At 45.2% G+C, this 19,271-nt stretch overlaps 2 protein-coding genes across 2 annotated transcripts in view; one reads left to right on the forward strand and one right to left on the reverse strand.

Annotated features, from left to right (window-relative positions):
• Positions 1 to 19,271, forward strand: part of LOC144695011 (catenin alpha-3-like) — a 1,693,436-nt gene that overhangs the window by 369,229 nt on the left and 1,304,936 nt on the right. The window lies entirely within an intron of this gene.
• The window catches only part of LOC144695010 (leucine-rich repeat transmembrane neuronal protein 3-like), a 306,095-nt gene continuing 294,541 nt past the window's right edge, over positions 7,718 to 19,271 (reverse strand). The window contains exon 3 of the mRNA XM_078565865.1: positions 7,718 to 8,754. Coding sequence (XP_078421991.1) covers positions 8,557 to 8,754 — 198 coding nt within the window. The 3' untranslated portion in view covers positions 7,718 to 8,556. The remainder of the gene's footprint in view (positions 8,755 to 19,271) is intronic.

Raw genomic sequence — 19,271 nt, forward strand, 5'->3', positions numbered from 1 at the left:
TTATTTTTTTGCAAGTTGCTGTCTTATAACTATCCCCCCCGTACAACAAATATTTTGGAGCTTTATTTATTATGGAGGCTTTTATTTAGGGTAAAGGTTTGCAAATTATTAAATAAAAGCAACACTGTTTGACAAATAGTTATTCCAGTAGAGCATACAAGATGCTCAGGAGTGACAGGTAGACATTTGTCCCCAGCAACCAGCCAAAAATTTAAGAAGAATAAAATATTCATAAAATATTTAAGAAAAAAAATTCAACAACTCATGTGGGGCTCAAAATATTAGCCCTGTGATTGCGAGTCCCATTATCTGAGCAAGCCGGACTGTGTAGAAACTTCCTGCACTCATCCAACTTGTTCACTAATAAAACTACATTCATTCGCGAAGGCATTAACAGGCCTGAGACCCAGTAAGGGTCAAAACCCTCCCATTATTTTGAGAAATAATGACAGTAAAACATGGGTCTCCTTAAATAACAGCTCCAGCTGCTGACTAGAAAGCTTCATGGACAGGCGACCATGATCATGTTCATCTCTACCAAAATAGGACCATTTCTTAACTCAAGCTGATTTCAACTTTGGAGTTTCAGGAGCCATTGCAGTCTGTGAGAGAGAGCGAGGTATTTGCTACTGTGCACATTTACAGTAACATTGCTTTCCTTGTCTCAGGGCTTGTTTGGGGGACAAATACAGGGTGTACCCTTCAGGAGGCTGACACTCTTGATGGGGAAATACACTCCGCTGGTTGGAGTCATGCCTAGCACAAAGGAAGATGATTGTAGTTGTTAGACGTCAGTCATCTCAGTTCCAGGACATCACTGCAGGAGTTCCTCAGGGTAGTGTCCTAGGCCAAACTATCTTCAGCCGCTTCATCAATGACCTTCCTCCCATCATAAGGTCTGAGGTGGGGATGTTCACTGATGATTGCACAATGTTCAGCACCATTCGTGACTCAGATACTGAAGCAGTCCATGTCCGAATGCAACAAGACGTGGACAATATCCAGGCTTGGGCTGACAAGTGGCAAGTAACATTTGTGCCACACAAGTGTCAGGCAATGACCATCTCCAACACGAGAGAATCTAACCGTCACCCCTTGATGTTCAATGGCATTACCATCGCTGAATCCCCCACTATCAACATCCTGGGGGTTACCTTTGACCAGAAACTGAATATAAATACTGTGGCTACAAGAGCAGGTCAGAGGCTAGGAATCGTGTGACGAGTAACTCGCCTCCTGATTCCCCAAAGCCGGTCCACCAAGGCACAAGTCAGGAGTGTGACAGAATACTCTACTTCCCTTGATCAGTGCAGCTCCAACAACACTCAAGAAGCTCTACACAATACAGGACATAGCCCGCTTGATTGGCTCCTTTTCCACAAACATTCACTCCCTCCACCACCGACGCACAGTGGCAGCAGTGTGTACCATTTACAAGGTGCACTGCAGAAATGCATGAAGGCTCCTTAGACAGCACCTTCCAAACCCACAACCACTACCATCTGGAAAGACAAGGGCAACAGATAGATGGGAACATCACCACCTGGAAGTTCCCCTCAAAGTCACTCACCATCCTGACTTGGAAATATATCACCGTTCCTTCACTATCACTGGGTCAAAATTCTGGAACTCCCTTCCTAACAGCACTGTGGGTGTACCTACATCACATGGACTGCAGTGGTTCAAGAAGGCAGCTCACCAGCACCCAAAGAGGGAAAGATGATGCCAGGATTTAGAACTGCCAAAGATCACCTGACTGTCCTGCCTGGCAGAAACACTGCAGGAGATTTTAAGTTTAAGCCCTTAGTGATGTACCAGTCTGAGGCAGCACGGGCATTGAGGGGTTAAGCATCATTTGGCGTTCAAATAAGAAAGCCTGGATGATGGGGGCACTGTTTCAGGGATGGTTCTCTCTGAATGCCATCCTTGGCTGGAGGGAATATTGCACCAGAGAAAATCTAGCCTCACGATATTGCTCCTCTTTAACAATTGCCTGGGTCATCCTGTCAGCCTTGGTGAATTGTCTGAAAATGTGATGGTGCTTTTCCTGCCACCCAACATGACTTCATTGCTCCAGCCCATGGATCAGGGAACAATTGTAGCATTTAAGGCTCATGACCTAAGCTGTACCTTCTCCCAACTCATCAAGGCAATAGATGGTGAGAATGCACCATCAGTCTGTTGTAATATGTCTTTAAGGGATATCAGCACGAAATCACTAGAAGGAAAATATGTCATGTGATCCAGTCTTAGTTTCATTTTTGCTATGAGCAGAACACACGCACAGCTCTGATGCCTTCAAGCTTTATACCTATGTATAAATGTTCTCATGTGCCTAGTCTTAATAAATTAATCCTTTAAGAGCGATTGGTGCCTTGTGTCTTGCACAGGAAATAAGCCATAGGCATTATGTCATTATAATAACATGACACAGTCAGGGATTTTTGGCATGGCTACAACATCCTTAAGGGCATTGACAATATTGCTGATACATGGGATGAAATCACATTGTCATGTCTGAATGGAGTGTGGTGGAAATTGTGGCCTGAGTGTGTCAGTGGCCATGGAGAAGTTCACAATGCTGTCCCTGAGGTTCAGCATGAAATCCTCACCTTGGCGAGGGAGACAGGCTTTGATGAAGTGGATGAGGCTGATGTGGTGGAATTGCTTGCATCCAACGGAGAGAAATTGTCCAATGAAGACTTAATGCAGCTAGTGAGTCAACGAGCTAACGAGGAAGACCATGCTTAGACACCACCCCCTTGAGTTTTGTCAGCAAAACAACTTTCAAGAGCTTTCTAACTCATAGAAGAGGCAATGGAAGTCTTCATGGAGGATGACCCAAAGAGAGAGCCAAAGTGAACATTTCATTAACTGCTACAGAGACATCTACTGCGAGAAGCAAAAGAAACTGCCCAATAGTCCTTGGATAAATTTTTCGAGTTTGTTGATTATCCTGGCCCTTCCTCCCATGAACTCTACCAGGACTTGGCTGTTGCCACCTTCAATTCAAAACCAAAATCAACTCCAACTTCATTGAGCTTCTGAAGAAGAAGAGGAGCAGGATGACAAGCCTAAGACTGAGGTCATGGCACTATGCTGGCAGTTCAAAGCACCACCAGCGGTGCCTTCAAAGGTCCTCCAAATCCAGTGGCAAGAAAGGCTATGCAACAGCCAGATCTTCCCCCAAGCCAACATGCCCAACATCAAGGCTCTAAATCACTCAAAGCCACTTCCACTGAAACACTTCAGGGATGTCCTCAACGCATCCCTGAAGAGGTCAAACATCTCCCCGACTCAGGATGGCCGACTAAAATAGGCAAAGGTTCATTTGGGAAGGCACTGAACACAGAGAGACTTCGTCAGGCGCATGCAGAGGCTAAGTCAAGGCAGCATAGAGGGTGCAAAAACCTCTGAACAACTCATCTAACTGACCTTCCAAACAACACCTGCCCACATGTGATAGAGTCTACAGATTGCACATTGGTCTTAGCAGCCATCTCAGAACCCTTCGAACTGGAGTAGAAGCAAGTCATCCTCAATCCCAAGAGACTGCCTAAGAAGAAACAGAGACTGGTGAGTGTTATCTAATTTGAATTTATACAGTTTTTTTTGTATGCAGCGATTTATTTTATTTTGCTAGTTATCCCAGTGTGAAAAGCATTGTGTTGCACATGTACAGTACAATATTTTAACCTGTACATTGTATTTTCTGGGCGAGAAATATCTGAGGGAACCTAACTCTGACTTTAGTGAATCGTGGGTTCCCACAGGAATCAATGTTAAAGTCGTTTCACTTCAATTCGCAATTTTCAGGAACGTAACCACAACTTTAAGTGAGGATTTGTTATTAGATGTACCAAGTGAGGAAAGTGCTGGCAGAAAATTACTGTCAAAAATTTGTCGATCAGTTTAACTGGTTCATTGTGTGGTTGGTGTAGGCTGCAAGTTGCTGGGTTTAAAAGGACTAAGTAGACTGATTGGATGTCTTTGCTTTGCTTATTCATTGGAAGCTATTTTACCTTCGCATTTAGTCAGTGCTATATTTGAGCAGGTCATTTTTTGAATCAAGCGTTACCTTTTACCCCACATTCATTGTGATGTGTGGTAGATACTCGGAGCTGTGATTCTGTACAGATACCTGATGTAGACATGCATCTCCCCAGATCAGAAGGTAAATATGGAAGGGAAAGTAAGGGGCCGATCTTCATTCAGCCAAAAAAATCCCAATATTTCTGTCAACTGATAGCAAATCCTTAAATAATTCCAGTGTTTTCACCTTACTGGCACTATCCAGAACTGTGTCACTCACTTTTCCAGATACCAGTCCTAAATTTAGGTTGTACCAGTTTGAACCTGTGTCTCTTTGTTGTAGTCCCGCAATTATAAATTTCATAATGGATAATATGAAAAGTATAAAATAAGAAAGAAACTGAGAATAATGAAGGACATCACAAGTTATTTTTATTCATTCACGGGATGTGGGCGTCGCTAACTGGGCCAGCATTTATTGCCCATCCCTATTGCTCTTGAGAAGGTGTCGGTGAGCTGCCTTCTTGAACCACTGGAGTCTATGTGGCGTAGGTACACCCACAGTGCCGTTAGAGAGGGAGAGGATTTTGGCCCAGCGACAGTGAAGGAATGGTGATAAATTTCCAAGTCAGGATGGTGAGTGACTTGGAGGGGAACTTGCAGGTGGTGGTGTTCCAATCTATCTGCTGCTCTTGACCTTCTAGATGGTAGAGGTCACTGGTTTGGAAGGTGCTGTCGAAGGAGTCTTGGGGTGGAATTTTAAGCCAGTGGGATGAAACGGTCCTGCTGAAGTCAATGGAGTTTAGAATGGCTCGCCGCATTTACGGCCCTCTCCCGCCGTGATGGGGCCTTCAAATTCTGGCCTTGATGAGTTCCTGCAATGCATCTTGTAGATGGTACACACTGCTGCTACTGTGCATTAGTGGTGGAGAGGGAGAGAATGTTTGTGGATGTGGTGCCAATCAAGTAGGCTGCTTTGTCCTGGACAGTGTCAAGCTTCTTGAGTGTTGTTGGAGCTGCACTCATCCAGGCAAGTGGGGGGTATTCCATCACACTCCTGACTTGTGCCTTGTAGATGTTGGACAGGCTTTGGGGAGTCAGGAGGTGAGTTATTTGCTGCAGGATTCCTAGCCTCTGACCTGCTCTTGTAGCCATAGTATTTATGTGGCTAGTCCAGTTCAGTTTCTGATCAATGGTAACCCCCAGGATGTTGATAGTGGGGGATTCAGTGATGGTAATCCCTTTGAACATCAAGGGGCAATGGTTAGATTCTCTCTTGTTGGAGATGGTCATTGCCTGACACTTATGTGCCCCAAATGTTGTTTGCCACTTGTTAGCCCAAGCCTGGATATTGTCCAGGTCTTGCTGCATGTGCTGCTGAACATTGTGCACTCATCAATGAACATCCCCACTTCTGACCTTATGATGGGAGGAAGGTCATTGATGAAGCAGCTGAAGATGGTTGGGCCAAGGACACTACCCTGTAGAACTCCTGCGGTGATGTCCTGGAGCTGAGATGATTGACTTCCAACAACCACAGCCATCTTCCCTTGTACTAGGTATGACTCCAACCAGCGGAGAGTTTTCCCCCTGATTCCCATTGACTCCAGTTTTGCTAGGGCTCCTTGATGCCACACTCGGTCAAAAGCTGCCTTGATGTCAAGGGCAGTCACTCTCACCTCAGCTCTTGGATTCAGTTCTTTTGTCCATTTTTTGACCAAGGATGTAATGAGGTCAGGAGCCAAGTGGCCCTGGCAGAACTGAAGAGTTAAACACCCTTTCCAAAATCAGATTCAGATCCCATCCATTTGAAGAGAGGAAAAGTAAGGAAGAACTTGCAACAATACACTCACATTTAAATTGTGCCTTTCATGTCATCACAATGAATAATGGACAGGATTTAATGCGCCTGATGATAGTTTCCCACCAGTTGGAAAGTCAGTGGGGAACCTCCGTCAGCTCCGTGTGCGAGGCCTGACGAAATTAACTGTCCATCAGTGATTTAACTGTCTTAGTCCTTTCCCAGGATTGAGGACCCTGGGTGTGAAAATCCCACCCCCTGTAAGCTGCTGGCCAACCAGAGGCTGGCAGTTCCTCATTGCCGTCTGCATAACAGGGAGCAGGAGCAATCCATCAATGTATCCACCAGAGGTCCAGGATCAACGAGGGAGCCCAGGACAAAGGTAAGTGAGGGCGGGATGGGGGTCGCAGCGGTGGAGCAGTGGGTATGGAGGCAAGTGCCCCTCCCCACCACCACCGCCTCCCTACCTAATGCTGGGTCCCACAGCTTGGCCTTCCAAGGGCATGGGGAATCTGTGCGGCCTCCAGTTAATTCCTGTGCCACCACTAAATTGCGTGACCTTTGGGATAATGAGTGTCAAATGGTTAATTAATGAGCCGAATTGACATCCCACCACTGGTGAGTGGAGTTCCCGCATCAAACCCTTCCTGCTGCCAACTTGATTGGGGACAGTTTTCCCAACACCGGAAATTTGGTGCCGGGACTCCCGTCTGCCCGATTCCCCCATACCCCCCTGCCACCGCCATCATGCCCGTTCTAGTGGGCTTAATTAAATTCCGCCCAATGTGAAAGACGTGATTGTGGTTTTGTAGGGAAACATGGCATCCACACTGTGTACAATAATATTCTATACAGAGCTAAGAAATAAATGATCAGTTAATCTTTTCTTTATTGATGTTGGTTGAGGGATAAATGTTATCCAGGACACTGGGGGTAACTCCCCTGCTCCTCTTTGAAATATTGCCATGGGATTCTTTCCCATACATCTGAGAGGCCAACAGAGCCTCGGTTTAACCTCTGATTCAAAAGACAACACCTCTGACAGTGCAACACTTCCTCAGTATGGCACAGGCGAGTCAGCCTTGATTGTGTGCTCAAGTCTGGAGAATGGGACCTGAACCCCTATCCTTCTGACTGATAAGAATGTTAACACTGGGCCACAAAGGTACGTTATTAAACTCTAAAGGAGACAGTACTAGGAAAAAAACCTCGCAGAGAGCCTGCAGGGTAAGCAGTGTGTGGAAAATAATAGATTTAAAGGGGAAGGTACAAAGGGAGAAATAATAGATTTAAAGGGGAAGGTACTATGGGAAAAAAATAATTGATTTAAAGGGGAAGAGTACCATGAGAGGAATAATTAAATTAAAGTGCCAACTTCCTTATGTCTCCAGAAGCGAAAGTGCTACCAATTGCGCCACAGCTAATACAGAATAAACTTTGTGTCGTGGGTACTGCCATTCACTCCATGGCACCTTATCCTTTATCACTGACAGTACGGTCTGGTGAGACTTATCTTTGCTGATGAAGGTGAGGGGCATTCGTGCTGGGGAATTAAACTCTTTAAACCATTTCAGGCAGTTGGCGTCAGTATCACACTGTGCTTCGTCTGGTTTGACAATCGCTGATAGGGGAATGATGCATTTAATGCGTGTTTCTGGAGCATGCAGCTTAAGGAATCAGATGAAAGCGGTGTGCAACTTCCCTTTCTCGTTGTGACATTACATAGCTTTTGGAAATGTAACGATTATCGGTTGGCTTTCCCAGCTTCAGATAAGGATAGGAGGGAAGGAATGAACACCAGCCACACTGCTAAAATAGAACAGACAGCCACACTGTTTCTGTCACCCTGATTATCCATAAACAAATTTTACAAGACTGACATACTTTAAATGTTAGAAAATTTATAATTGTTGCATACTGTTTTTAAATTGCATCAGAAGGTTGCATTTTAACTAGGCCCCAATTGCCTGTTACTGAAACTCATAATAAATCTGTTGAGAAAATGCTAAACACCCAATTACATTTTCCAGCCGAGGTTAATAAAATACATATAAACGATCACTGAATAATTTTTGTTCAGTGTAATTACCACATACACTTAAAGACAAATACCACTGAGCAGTGACTGCGATCTGCGCCGTACATTTTTGAGTCAGTATTGTGGAGAAAACTGGCTAAAAAATGAAAGCGACAATTATTTTTCTTACAAAAAAAAAATCTCGTTTGAGCAATAGTCTTTAAATAACATAACACATTTTCAATTAGCATTCCAATTCCATCAACACCGAAGGCAAACAAGCTGAAAATAAATGCACAACTGACATTAGCTATTTCAGTTTTGTCATTTTCAAGGCGTGTTCTTTATGAAAAATACTGTATCTTTACACCATGTTAAATAGCTCATGTATATACAGGTGGGTTGTAAAAGACAAGGGCCCAGAATAAAATCTGTACAAGCTCTTTGCTTTCTTGTTTTAAAAAATACTGCACAGATAAAGTCAGTACAAACCGAAACGAAAAAAAAAATTCAGTCAAGTCCATGTTACCTTCTGTTTGACCTCTCACAGCGGTATCTCCACATTAACGCAATGATTTATGTCTTTGGGCACAAGGCAACCTTAGAGCTTTTCAACTGTCTATGCCTTGTCCTCATTTAGTCCATCACTGTGGATAGCAATGAGTTGAAGAGCATCATACTGAGTCAGTTCATTTTTATAAACATACTAGATATGGCTGCCAGAGCATGTCACTGTTGCTATTGTGCTCAGTTCCGTGCCAGGCTCTCTGTGGGTATCTGTGGTGTCCTCCTGGGCTTGCAATTTGTACTGCTTGTGAGCCAGATGTCCTTGATGCGCTCCGCAATAACTTAGCGTCGGCTGGTCGTAGGTGAGGAAGGATGAGACGCTCATGGCGATGGGGATCTGGAAGTGGAAGAAAAGGTAACGCACTTGAAAATGCCCCTTAAGTTGTCTTTAAGTCATGCTTGAGCTGTGAGAATACATAACGCAATGTATCTGAACTGAAGCAGCGAAATACTGCAGATGCTGGAAATCTGAAATCAAAACAGGAAATGCTGGGAATACTCAGCAGGTCTGACAGCCTCTGTGGAGGGAGAAACTGAGTTAACGTTTCGGGTTGATGACCTTTCATCAGAACTGGGAAAACAGAGATGAACAGCTTTTAAAGTGAATTTTTAGGTAGGTAAAGGATGGGGAATGAGTGGTTGGGGAGTGGATGAGGGTGGGTGGGGCAGAGGGTGCTGCACAGGAAAGAACGACGGGGAGGTCATAGTGCTAAGGTCAGGAGTGATGAAAAGTGCAAGTCAAAAAGGCGGGTGTTAGCAGGGGAAGTAACTAAAGAAATGATAGATTGGCCTAAGGGGGAAGATGTAAATGGTTATAGAATGTCCAAGAGAAAATGGGAGTGGTGATTAATACCTTAACTAAATTGGTTTAATGCTAATAAAAGCTAAATACTGTGCATGCTGGAAATCTGAAATCTGTGCAAGAATGTTGGGGACACTCAACAGGTCAGGCAGCATCTGTAGAGAGAGAAGCACATTAACTCTGTTTCTCTTTCCACCTGCTGAATATTTACAGCATTTTCTGCTTATATTTTTAATCTAAACTAATGTTGTTGAATGACATTAGGACCAATATTATTTTTTAGGCCCTGTTGTGTCCACTTGTAGGCACTACACTTCAGGAAGGATGTCAAGGCCTTAGAGAGGGTGCAGAAGAAATTTCGGAGTGCTGGCAGGGATGCAGGACATCCGTCACATGGAGAAACTGGGCTTGTTCTCCTTAGAACAGAGAAGCTTAAGGGAGGTTGAATAAAGGTGTTCCCAATTCTGAAAGATTTTGATAAAAATAAATAAGGAGAAGCTGTTTATTGTAGCAGAACCAGTAACCAGCAGGTAGAGACTTAAGATAGTTGGTCAAAGAATTGGAGGGAAGATGAGGAGAGATTTGTTTATACAGTGAGTTATTATGTTCTGGAATGTAATACCTGAAAGGGTGGTGGAAGCTGATTCAACTGTAACTTGCAAAAGAGAATTAGATAAATATTTAAAGATCAACAATTTGTCAGGTTATGTGGAAGAGCAGGGGAATGGGACTGACTGGATAGCTCTTCAAGGAGCTGACATATGCATGATGGACTGAATGGCGTCCTTCTGTGCTGTGTCATTCTATAATTCTATGAGTGGGGTACATCCATAGATTGGTGCAAATATTAACAACTCCAGTCAGATCAAACATCTTCCATTTTAATATATTTAAATGATAAAATGATACATAACAGGAGACTATTCAATCCATGGTACCTGTGTCAACTTGTTGAAGGAACTACCCAATTTGTCCCTCTCTGCTGCTCTTTCCCTGCAGCTGTATATAATTTCCTGGGTTTTGAATACCACCTACATCTGATGGGAGCTCTGGTGATCTGCTGGTTGGCCCTTGGGAAGGTTAAGGTTGGCCACATCATTGGTGGGCTCAGGCTGATCCATCACAACCTACATTTCTGGATGCATCACTGCCCTGTTAATGCCAGGCAGGAGATTCCGAATCTCCCTCCATTTCTGTTGATTAAAATCATAGAATTCCAGCACAGACTGAAGCCATTCAGCCCATCAACCCCTGCCAGCTCTCTGAAAGAGCTGCCCACCAAGTCCCTTACCCCAGTGTGTTGCAAATATTTAACCACTCTCCATTTGGAAGTTTTTGTTGACTCTGTTTCTACCATTGGCTCTTATGGTTGGTCATTAAGCGTCTTTAAAAGCATCTGCATGAAATCAAGTCTCCTGATCTCTTCCTTAAGCATATATTTTGGCCCCTTGATGAAAGGAAGTGTCATATCCTAAGCTTGCCTGTACCACACAGAGTCCTAACAGATTTTAGAATTCTGTTAAACAATGATTGATCTAGACTAAAGCCAACAATATTGATACTTTTTTCATAAACTAACATCCAGGGCTGGATATTCCACTACCCATAGCAATGTCCAGTGAAACTGGCATGACTTTTACCCGACAATGAGGGCATAGGCTAGGGAAAGAGTTTTGCAAACTAACAGTAACCTATGAATAGCAGGAGGCCATTCAGCCCCTCAAGCCTGTTCTACTATTTATGTAGATAATTGCTAACCTGTATCTCAACTTTATTTGTCTATAATCTCTTGACACTCTCACCTAACAAAACTCTATCAGTCTCAGTCCTGAAAGGCTGGCAATAAGTGCACTTGTTTGGTCCTTCATCACATTGAAGCATTTCAAGGTGTTTCGGACAATGAATTGGTTTCAAGCCACCGATATCCCATGGGTAGCGGTGAGTTAAATGACTGATTGATCCATTGTTTGTGGGTGGATTTCTGGATGGGGCATTATCTTTCAGGGAGTATCCATGGGATCTTCAGCCTGCAATTATCATTATGATGCTGAAACAGACGTACAATTATTCAGATTTCAGGAATGGCTTTATTCCGATGCAATATTTACCTTCAGCTATTAAGTTAAACACCTAAAATATAACTTACATTAGTATCATGCCTTTAACGAAGCAATCTTCTCAGGCTATCCCACAGGGCCAGTGGGGAAGTTGGAAGGTGTTACTGGAGGCACAGTCAGATACGAAGGTCAGGAGTTTTAGGGTGCTGGCATTTCTCTTCCTGCCATCTGAAAAGTTGGCAGAGAACACATGCCTGCTGATACTGCCTGGCCTGCAGCCATTTCATGCTCCAACAACCTGGGGAGGGAACTTCCACCGCTCACTCGAGAGGAGGTCCCGCCAGCCAGCCAACCTGATTGGCAGGCAGATCTCTAGTCCCAGCAGTGCCAGGAGCTGCAATGGGCAGGACTGGGACTGCATGCAGTCGTGAGAGTCTAAGTCCTGGGAGTCCAGGACCAGGTGAGGCTGTGGGGGTCACAGGGTGGGGAGGGGAGGTGAGGCCCAGGCGAGCAGGTGCAGGTGGGGTATGGGGGTGTTGGTGAAGGGACTGGGGGTTGGATGGGGGGGATTGGAGAAGAGATCCTCCACAGGAGTCAAACCTTTTGAGGGTCTGCCCGATGTTAAAAGGGGGCTGCTGATGGACGAGATCCCCTTCCCCCACACTTCCCGCCCAAGGCCTGAAAACAGTTCATTTTTGGGCTTCCTCCCTACCCCTGAACTCCTCCCGCCAGCCTGAAAATTGAAGTTGGGCGGAAACAGCCCTTAAGTGGTCAATAATTGGCCACTTAAGGGCTTCAATTAAGGCAAGAGTGGGCAGGCTGGCCGGCCTATAGGCCTCGCCCATCCAAGCATAAAATTGAGGGGATGTGGGGGTGGGCGGGAACCCGGTGGGAAGACCATCCGAGAAATTTTGCGGTCATCCTCACATACAAACCCGCAGGTGGGGGAACGTAAAATTCAGCCCCAGGGTTTTAAGAAGACTTCAGGGCAGCACAGAGGGAATTGGAGGGACTGTCCTTTAAATGAGATGTTAATCCAAGGCCCCTATTTGCCCTCTCTGGAGTTTGAAGGACACGTACCATGGAGACAATGGGAAGTCAGTGAGGCCAGGAGTGATAGGCACAAGTGGGTGGAGAAGGACATGCTATGTTTAAGTTGAATTCTATTAAAATACAATATTCACATGAAAGTTAAGAAAAAAATAAGCACTTTACCTGTGCTTCCTTTCAGTTCCACTTGATTCCCTGTCCTGAATTTTGGGGTAAGGTATGATGATGATGTGAAGAATGTTTGGCTCAATTGGTCTATGCTCTACATGTGTTTCCTTCTCCTTCGGCATATCCCTATTCCTTTCTCCCTCATGTGTTTATCCAGCTTCCCCTTCAATGATCAATAAATGGAGGAATGTTCCTCCTCATCCAGAAGGATCCCCACATTTTCTCTCCCTGTTTCCTTTCTCTGTGCGGCATTTATGGGCTTTTATTCCCATTGTCCATATTTCCCCATAAAATATTTTGCAGTCATTTGGTCGAACTGAACTTGAGTATTGCTGAAAGAAGTTATGCTGTCGAAACTTTTTGTCTTGCGCTCATCAGGACAGATGCAAGAATACCAAATTTTAAAGGGAGCAACAATTTATACTGCATGAGAAAAGGGTGCTGATTGGTTGGCAATTTGACTCTGATTGATTGAGGCATTGCCATGGAGATTGCACCAGGGAGGTATTGTTCCATATACTTTTGTTTAATTCAAAATAAAAAATGCCTGGACATGTTCCTTTTACCTGCAGAGGTCAGGTTGCTGATTATGAATACATGTAGCTTTTAGCAGGTGTAAGTGAGCCACATTGTGAGCCCAGCTGATGTGCAAGACAAAAAGTTTTAACAGCACTTCTCTATTTTCAGCAATACTCAACATTTTTAATGTTTATTTTCCTGCAATTCATTTTGGAGTAGAGAGCTCTTCTCTCTCATTGAGTCTTTTCAGGGGTGGAGAAACAGTATTAAAGTCTGATTGGTGCTGCTGTAATGTGATAACCTAATTTGTCAGGAAGTACCTACCAATGATGAGCAATCTCATTGCTGCCCTGCACCCCCACCTGCTGCCCCACAGCGTACAACCCGTGTACAAAGGAACACTTCTGTGCCATCTCGACGATTAATTTAAATAATCAAACATTTCATTCAATGTAGAAAAATAGCTCTCTTAATGAATTGAAAGTTAATGTAAACATTGAGATAAAATTCAACCAGAGACTCACAGACTTCACATTAGAGCACTGAAAAATTCAACATCTTCTGAAATATTCATAAATAGCAGAGTTTCAGCCCCAATAATGAGAGAAGATTGCAGAAGAAGAGCAAAGATCTATCACAGAGGAGGAGGTTTAAAATAACACATTTCAATATAAGTGCAGAGAGCTTCATAACTGATGAGCACTTTAAAGTAACATTGAAATGTTTATTGGAGAGTGTGATCTCACTATAAACTCTGCAAAATGTCTAAAAGGGGCACTGGGAAACCTCCTCTTACTTGGCTGCCTGGAATCACACTATCCAATGGGGCACTGGCTGGGATCAAACTATTTATCAGAGCACTGGCTTGGGTCGCATTATCCATTAGTGCACTGGCTATGATCGCACTAGCCGTCAGGGCACTGCCTGGAATCACACTATCCATTGGGGCACTGGCTGGGATCAAACTATTTATCAGAGCACTGGCTTGGGTCGCATTATCCATTAGTGCACTGGCTATGATCGCACTAGCCGTCAGGGCACTGGCTGGGATCACACTATCCATTGAGGCACTGGCTAGGAGTGCACTATCCATTGAAGCATTGGCTGGGATCGCACTATTCATCAGGGTAGTGGCTGGGATTGCACTATCCACTTGTGCACTGTCCAAGGTCACACTATACATTAGGGCACTGGCTGGGATCACACTAAAAATTAATGCACTGGCTGGGATCAAACTATCCTTTGTGGCACTGGATGGGATCAAACTATTCATTGGAGCACTGGCATGGATTACACTATTCATCGGAGCACTGGCTGGGGCTGCACTATCCAGTGGGGCACTGGCTGGGGCTGCACTATCCATTGGGGCACTGGCTGGGCTTGCATTATCCATTGGGGCACTGGCTTGGATTGTGCAATCGACTGGGGCACTGGCTTGGATCCCACTCTCCACTGGGGCACTGGCTGGGATCGCACTAGTTATTGGGGCACTGGCCAGGATCACACTATCCATTGGAGCTCTGGCTGGGATCAAGCTATTTATCGGGGCACTGGCTTGGATCGCACTATCCATTGGGGCACTGGCTGGGATTGCACCAGCCGTCAGGGCACTGCCTGGGATTGCACTATTGATTGGGTCACTGGCTGGGATTGAACTATTCATTCACTGGGGCAGTGGTTGGGATTGCACTATCCATTTGTGCACTGTCTGGGGTCACACGATGCATTGGGACACTGGCTGGGATAAGACTAAACATCAGGGCACTGGCTGGAATCACACCAAAGATTAATGCACTGGCTAGAATCACACTATCCATTTGCGCACTGGCTGGGATTGAACTATTCATTGGAGCACTGGATGGGATTGCACTATCCATTGGGGCACTGGCTGGGGCTGCACCAGCCATTGTGGCACCGGCTAGGAACGCACTACCCATTGGAGCACTGGCTGGGATCATGCTAACAATTGGGGCACAGGCTGGGATCACACTAACCATTGGGGCACTGGCTGGAATCACACTATCCATTGGGGCACTGGCTGGGATCACACTATCCATTGGGGCACAGGCTGGGATCACACTATCCATTGGGGTACTGGCTGGGATCACACTATCCATTGGGGTACTGGCTGGAATCACACTATCCATTGGGGTACTGGCTGGGATCGGACTATCCATTGGGGCACTGGCTGGGATCACACTATCCATTGGGGTACTGGCTGGGATCGGACTATCCATTGGGGCACTGGCTGGGATCACACTATCCATTGGGGTACTGGCTGGGATCGGACTACATACAGGTCTATGTAGCAAATTGGACAGGTTCTAATCTTTGTGACCAGACAGATTATAGTTCAGCCCAGAGTGTTCAAAATTCCAATTAATTGATTACAGATCCACCCAGACAGATTACCTATTTGGTTAAAAACAGAAAGTGCTGTAAAAACCCAGCAGGTCTGACAGCATCTGTGGAGAGAGAAACAGAGTTGACGTTTCAAGTCTGTATGATCCTTCTTCAAAGAGAAGTAGAAATGTGGGGCCTGATTTTCGAGTCGTTGGACAGATGCGGCAGGCGGGCCTGGGGGCAGCCGGGAAACAGTCCGCTGCCCGCAATCGGCCCCTGACCACAACTGATGACCAGCCAGAGTGAAACGTGTACTAAGAGGCTCAGCGCTGCCGGGCTGGGGGACGGGAGGAGGGCAAGCGCTGAAGTCTGCACGGGCGTAGGGGAGCGCGCAATGAAAGCTCCCTCAAGGCAGAGGGAGCTGAAGAATTTTAAAATCAAAAATAAAAACGTGGAATATCTGAAAAAATGTCCCTACATAGGACTCACTCACATGAACATATACATAATCAAAATTATATCGAAACATTTTAATCTTTTTTTAAGTTAATGTCAGAAACCTCATCCCGCCCGCGGATGAGGTTTTCTCAAAAATGCAAAGGCTGCCTGGCAGATTTACTGGCCAACCGTAAGGTTGGATGGGCAGTGAAAAATCTAGCTTAATTAATACTTCAATGGTCTTGATAGGCCTCTGAACTGTCAGCGGGCATGTTGCCGGCTCTCACGTGTGCCCGCCGACAGTTTCTGCCTCCCCCTCTTTTTGAATAAGGGTGTTATATTAGCATTTTTCCAATCCACTGGAACTTTTCCAGAATCCAGGGAATCTTGGAATATTATTACCAATGCATCCACTATCTCTGCTGTCACTTCCTTTAGGACCTTGGGACGTAGGCCATCAGGTCCTGGGGAAGAGATGATAGTGGCATAAAGATAAGAAAGCAGAATGTGTGAATAACAGAACAAGGGTCAGCACTCTGTGAAAGAACAACATAGAAGGAGTAACAGATGGCCCTTGTGGAGGTGGGGTGGGGTGGAGCGGGGTGGTTGGGGAAAAAGGATAGAAAAAGGGATAAAAAAAGGGGATAAAACAATGAATAAATGGATAATCCCTTTTATAAATTTTTAAAAATATTTATTCATTTATTTATTTTTAGCTCCCACCTATTGCTGACCTTCTATCTTGCTTCACCTGCTTCACTCCGTCCCCTTAAACAGTATAAAATCCATCACATTTCTACTTCTCTTTAGCTCTGAAGGAGAGTCATATGGACTCAAAATGTTCACTTTATTTCTCTCTCCACAGATGCTGCCAGACCTGCTGAGTTTACCAGCATTTTCAGTTTTTATTTCAGATTTCCAGCATCCACAGTAGTTTGCTTTTAACTTATTTGGTTACACATGTGGAACAAAATAGGACATTCAGCTTTGAGAACTGCAAATACTGCAATTAGAAACTTATTCTGTGGGAACAGTAACATTGTGGTTGTGGACTAGTAATTCAAACGAAAGCTTTAATACTCTGCAGACCTGAGTTCAAAGCCCCATAACAGCAGTTGAGGGGAATTTAATTCAATTAATAAACCTGGAATAAAATGCTACTCCCATTGGTAATGATCAAGAAACTGCAGGATTCTTATAAAAAGCCGCTTGGTTCACTAATGTCCTTTAAAGGAGGAAATTTGCTGTCCTTACCTGTAACTACCTGCCTACATGTGACTCCAGACCCACCGCAATGTGGTGGACTCTTAACTGCCCTCTGAAATACAAGCCACTCAGTTCAAGGGCAATTAGGGATGGGCAACAAATGCTGGCCCTGCCAGTAACACCCACATCCCAAGGATAAATAAATCACACCATTTAGAATCTCCTATATTGTGTTTAAGAATCAATTTATTGCTTGGATTCAATTTAATTAATCATTTATTTTTAGATAGAATTTAATTATAAATCAATGACCCTCTGACTATAATTAATACTGAGGTTCCTTTCTGAGCTGGTCAGTTTGTAAATTCATGTCGATTACAACGAGACCATCTATTTTTGTGAGGCCACTGCTCTGTAGTATTGTGATAATATATTAACCACAAGCTATAGGGGGTACACCAGGGGAGGTGCACTGTGGTTGGAACAGATACAGGAAGCCTTCCGAAAAGTAATTTGGATGTCAGCCACACTCAATAGTGGCACAACATGGCAGAGAGCGAGCTCCAAGATTCTCTGACTCTGCATTGGTGGTCTTGGCGCAAGAGCTGGAGAGGAGAGAGGTCCTCTAACAAAGGGGGTTGGTGGGTGGGGAAAGAATGCTAAGAGGGTGCTCCAGACAAACTTTGCGAAACCAGTGGGACCAGATAGCCTGGCAGTTAATGCCCGGGAGTCCAGTCCCAAGATTCTGGCTGCGGTGCCGCAAAGAGTTCAATGACCTCTTATGAGTGGTCAAGATCAGCGAATGTACCTTCAAATGGCACATCCTACCACTAGCCTCACACGCTGTTAAATGCAATATCACCCCCACATCACTCACCTACCAACAATCTTAATTAATCATGCCTCATACCTTACATTGATAGCTTCATCTCACCCTCACACTTAGCTCTGTTAAAAGTCTCAAATGCACAGCTCACAGCTTGCACACACTGCCAGCTATTCAACCCTGACAGCCATATCACCCACATTGGAGCACACTCACTGATACATTCCCCTCTCTCTTGCACAATCAGAGACAGCAACACCTTACTGGCTGGGGTCAGTGTCCCCGACCCCACCATGGATAAGATGGTGCTCTCAATCACTGGAGCAGCCATGACTGAGGGTGTAGCAGCAATAGGGCTGAAAGATGACAGTACCCTCATATCTAATCGTCCTTCCCACATTCCAATTATCCTTCATCCCACACTCTCTTCTGATTTATAAGTTGCAGGTGGTATAGGCATGCATCTCTTAATTCACACCCCCACCAACTTTGCCACCTCATCACAACCCTACCTTTCTGCATTTCCCCTTTCAGATACCAAAGAACTGCAACTTGGCCAGAAAGTGGTGGAACAGCAGGAAGATGATGGATGAAGAAGAAACACTGACACTCGCTCTCCCACTCACCACCACTGCTTACATTCTCTAAGCATTCTGCTGCAGGATCTGCCAGCTCACCAGAGGGCAAGGTCGCACACTAGTTCAGCTGCAGAGGACTCAGATGAGGATTTCAATGAAAAAGGCTGATGGGTCAGAACAATGAAATGCTTGGTGCATTGCCAGGCCTGCCAGAAAGCCTGTATCACTGTCAAGGAGCATAGACCCGTCCAGCATCAACTTGGCAAGGGCTTTACAAAGGGCTTGGAGCCCACCCTTTCCAGCATGGAGGGGGTGGTCAACTCTATTTACACACTTGTAGGCCCAAGCACGATGCAGCATCTGATGGCCAATGTCACAAGAGCAAATACAGAATTCAGCCAACATCTGAGTGCTGCAGTGGAAGCTTGGGCTGAGGCTGAGTAAGCTCAGCTTGCTGCCATGTCCTCTCAGACTGCCTCATTATACCTGTGGATGACAGTTTTCAAAAGGGGTTCCAGGCGCTCGCTGCAGGCCAGCAATCACCCCTCCACCAGATGACTTGATTGTTGAGGCACTGCCCCGGGGGGAATGGCAATGGCTCTATGGAGCCTGATGTCCATTGGCAGTGGCCCTTGCTGTTGCCTGTCAGACTGCGGCTGCTCATACTGAGGTGGCGTAGTCCAAAACCGGGCCGTCAAGGCCCAGAGCTGCTCGAGGGTGTCCACAGTGCACCTCCCCTGATGTACCCCCTATAGCTCTGTGGTCTCCTCCACTCAACATCAGCAGCCTTCCAGCAGCCATGGTGCAGTCACTGGGGTAGCACTGTGTAGGAGCACTGGGCCAAGCAATGGCACCAACAATAGAGGC

The sequence above is a fragment of the Cetorhinus maximus genome, chromosome 20 (assembly GCF_964194155.1).
Source record: "Cetorhinus maximus chromosome 20, sCetMax3.hap1.1, whole genome shotgun sequence".
In the NCBI taxonomy this organism is placed as follows: domain Eukaryota; kingdom Metazoa; phylum Chordata; class Chondrichthyes; order Lamniformes; family Cetorhinidae; genus Cetorhinus; species Cetorhinus maximus.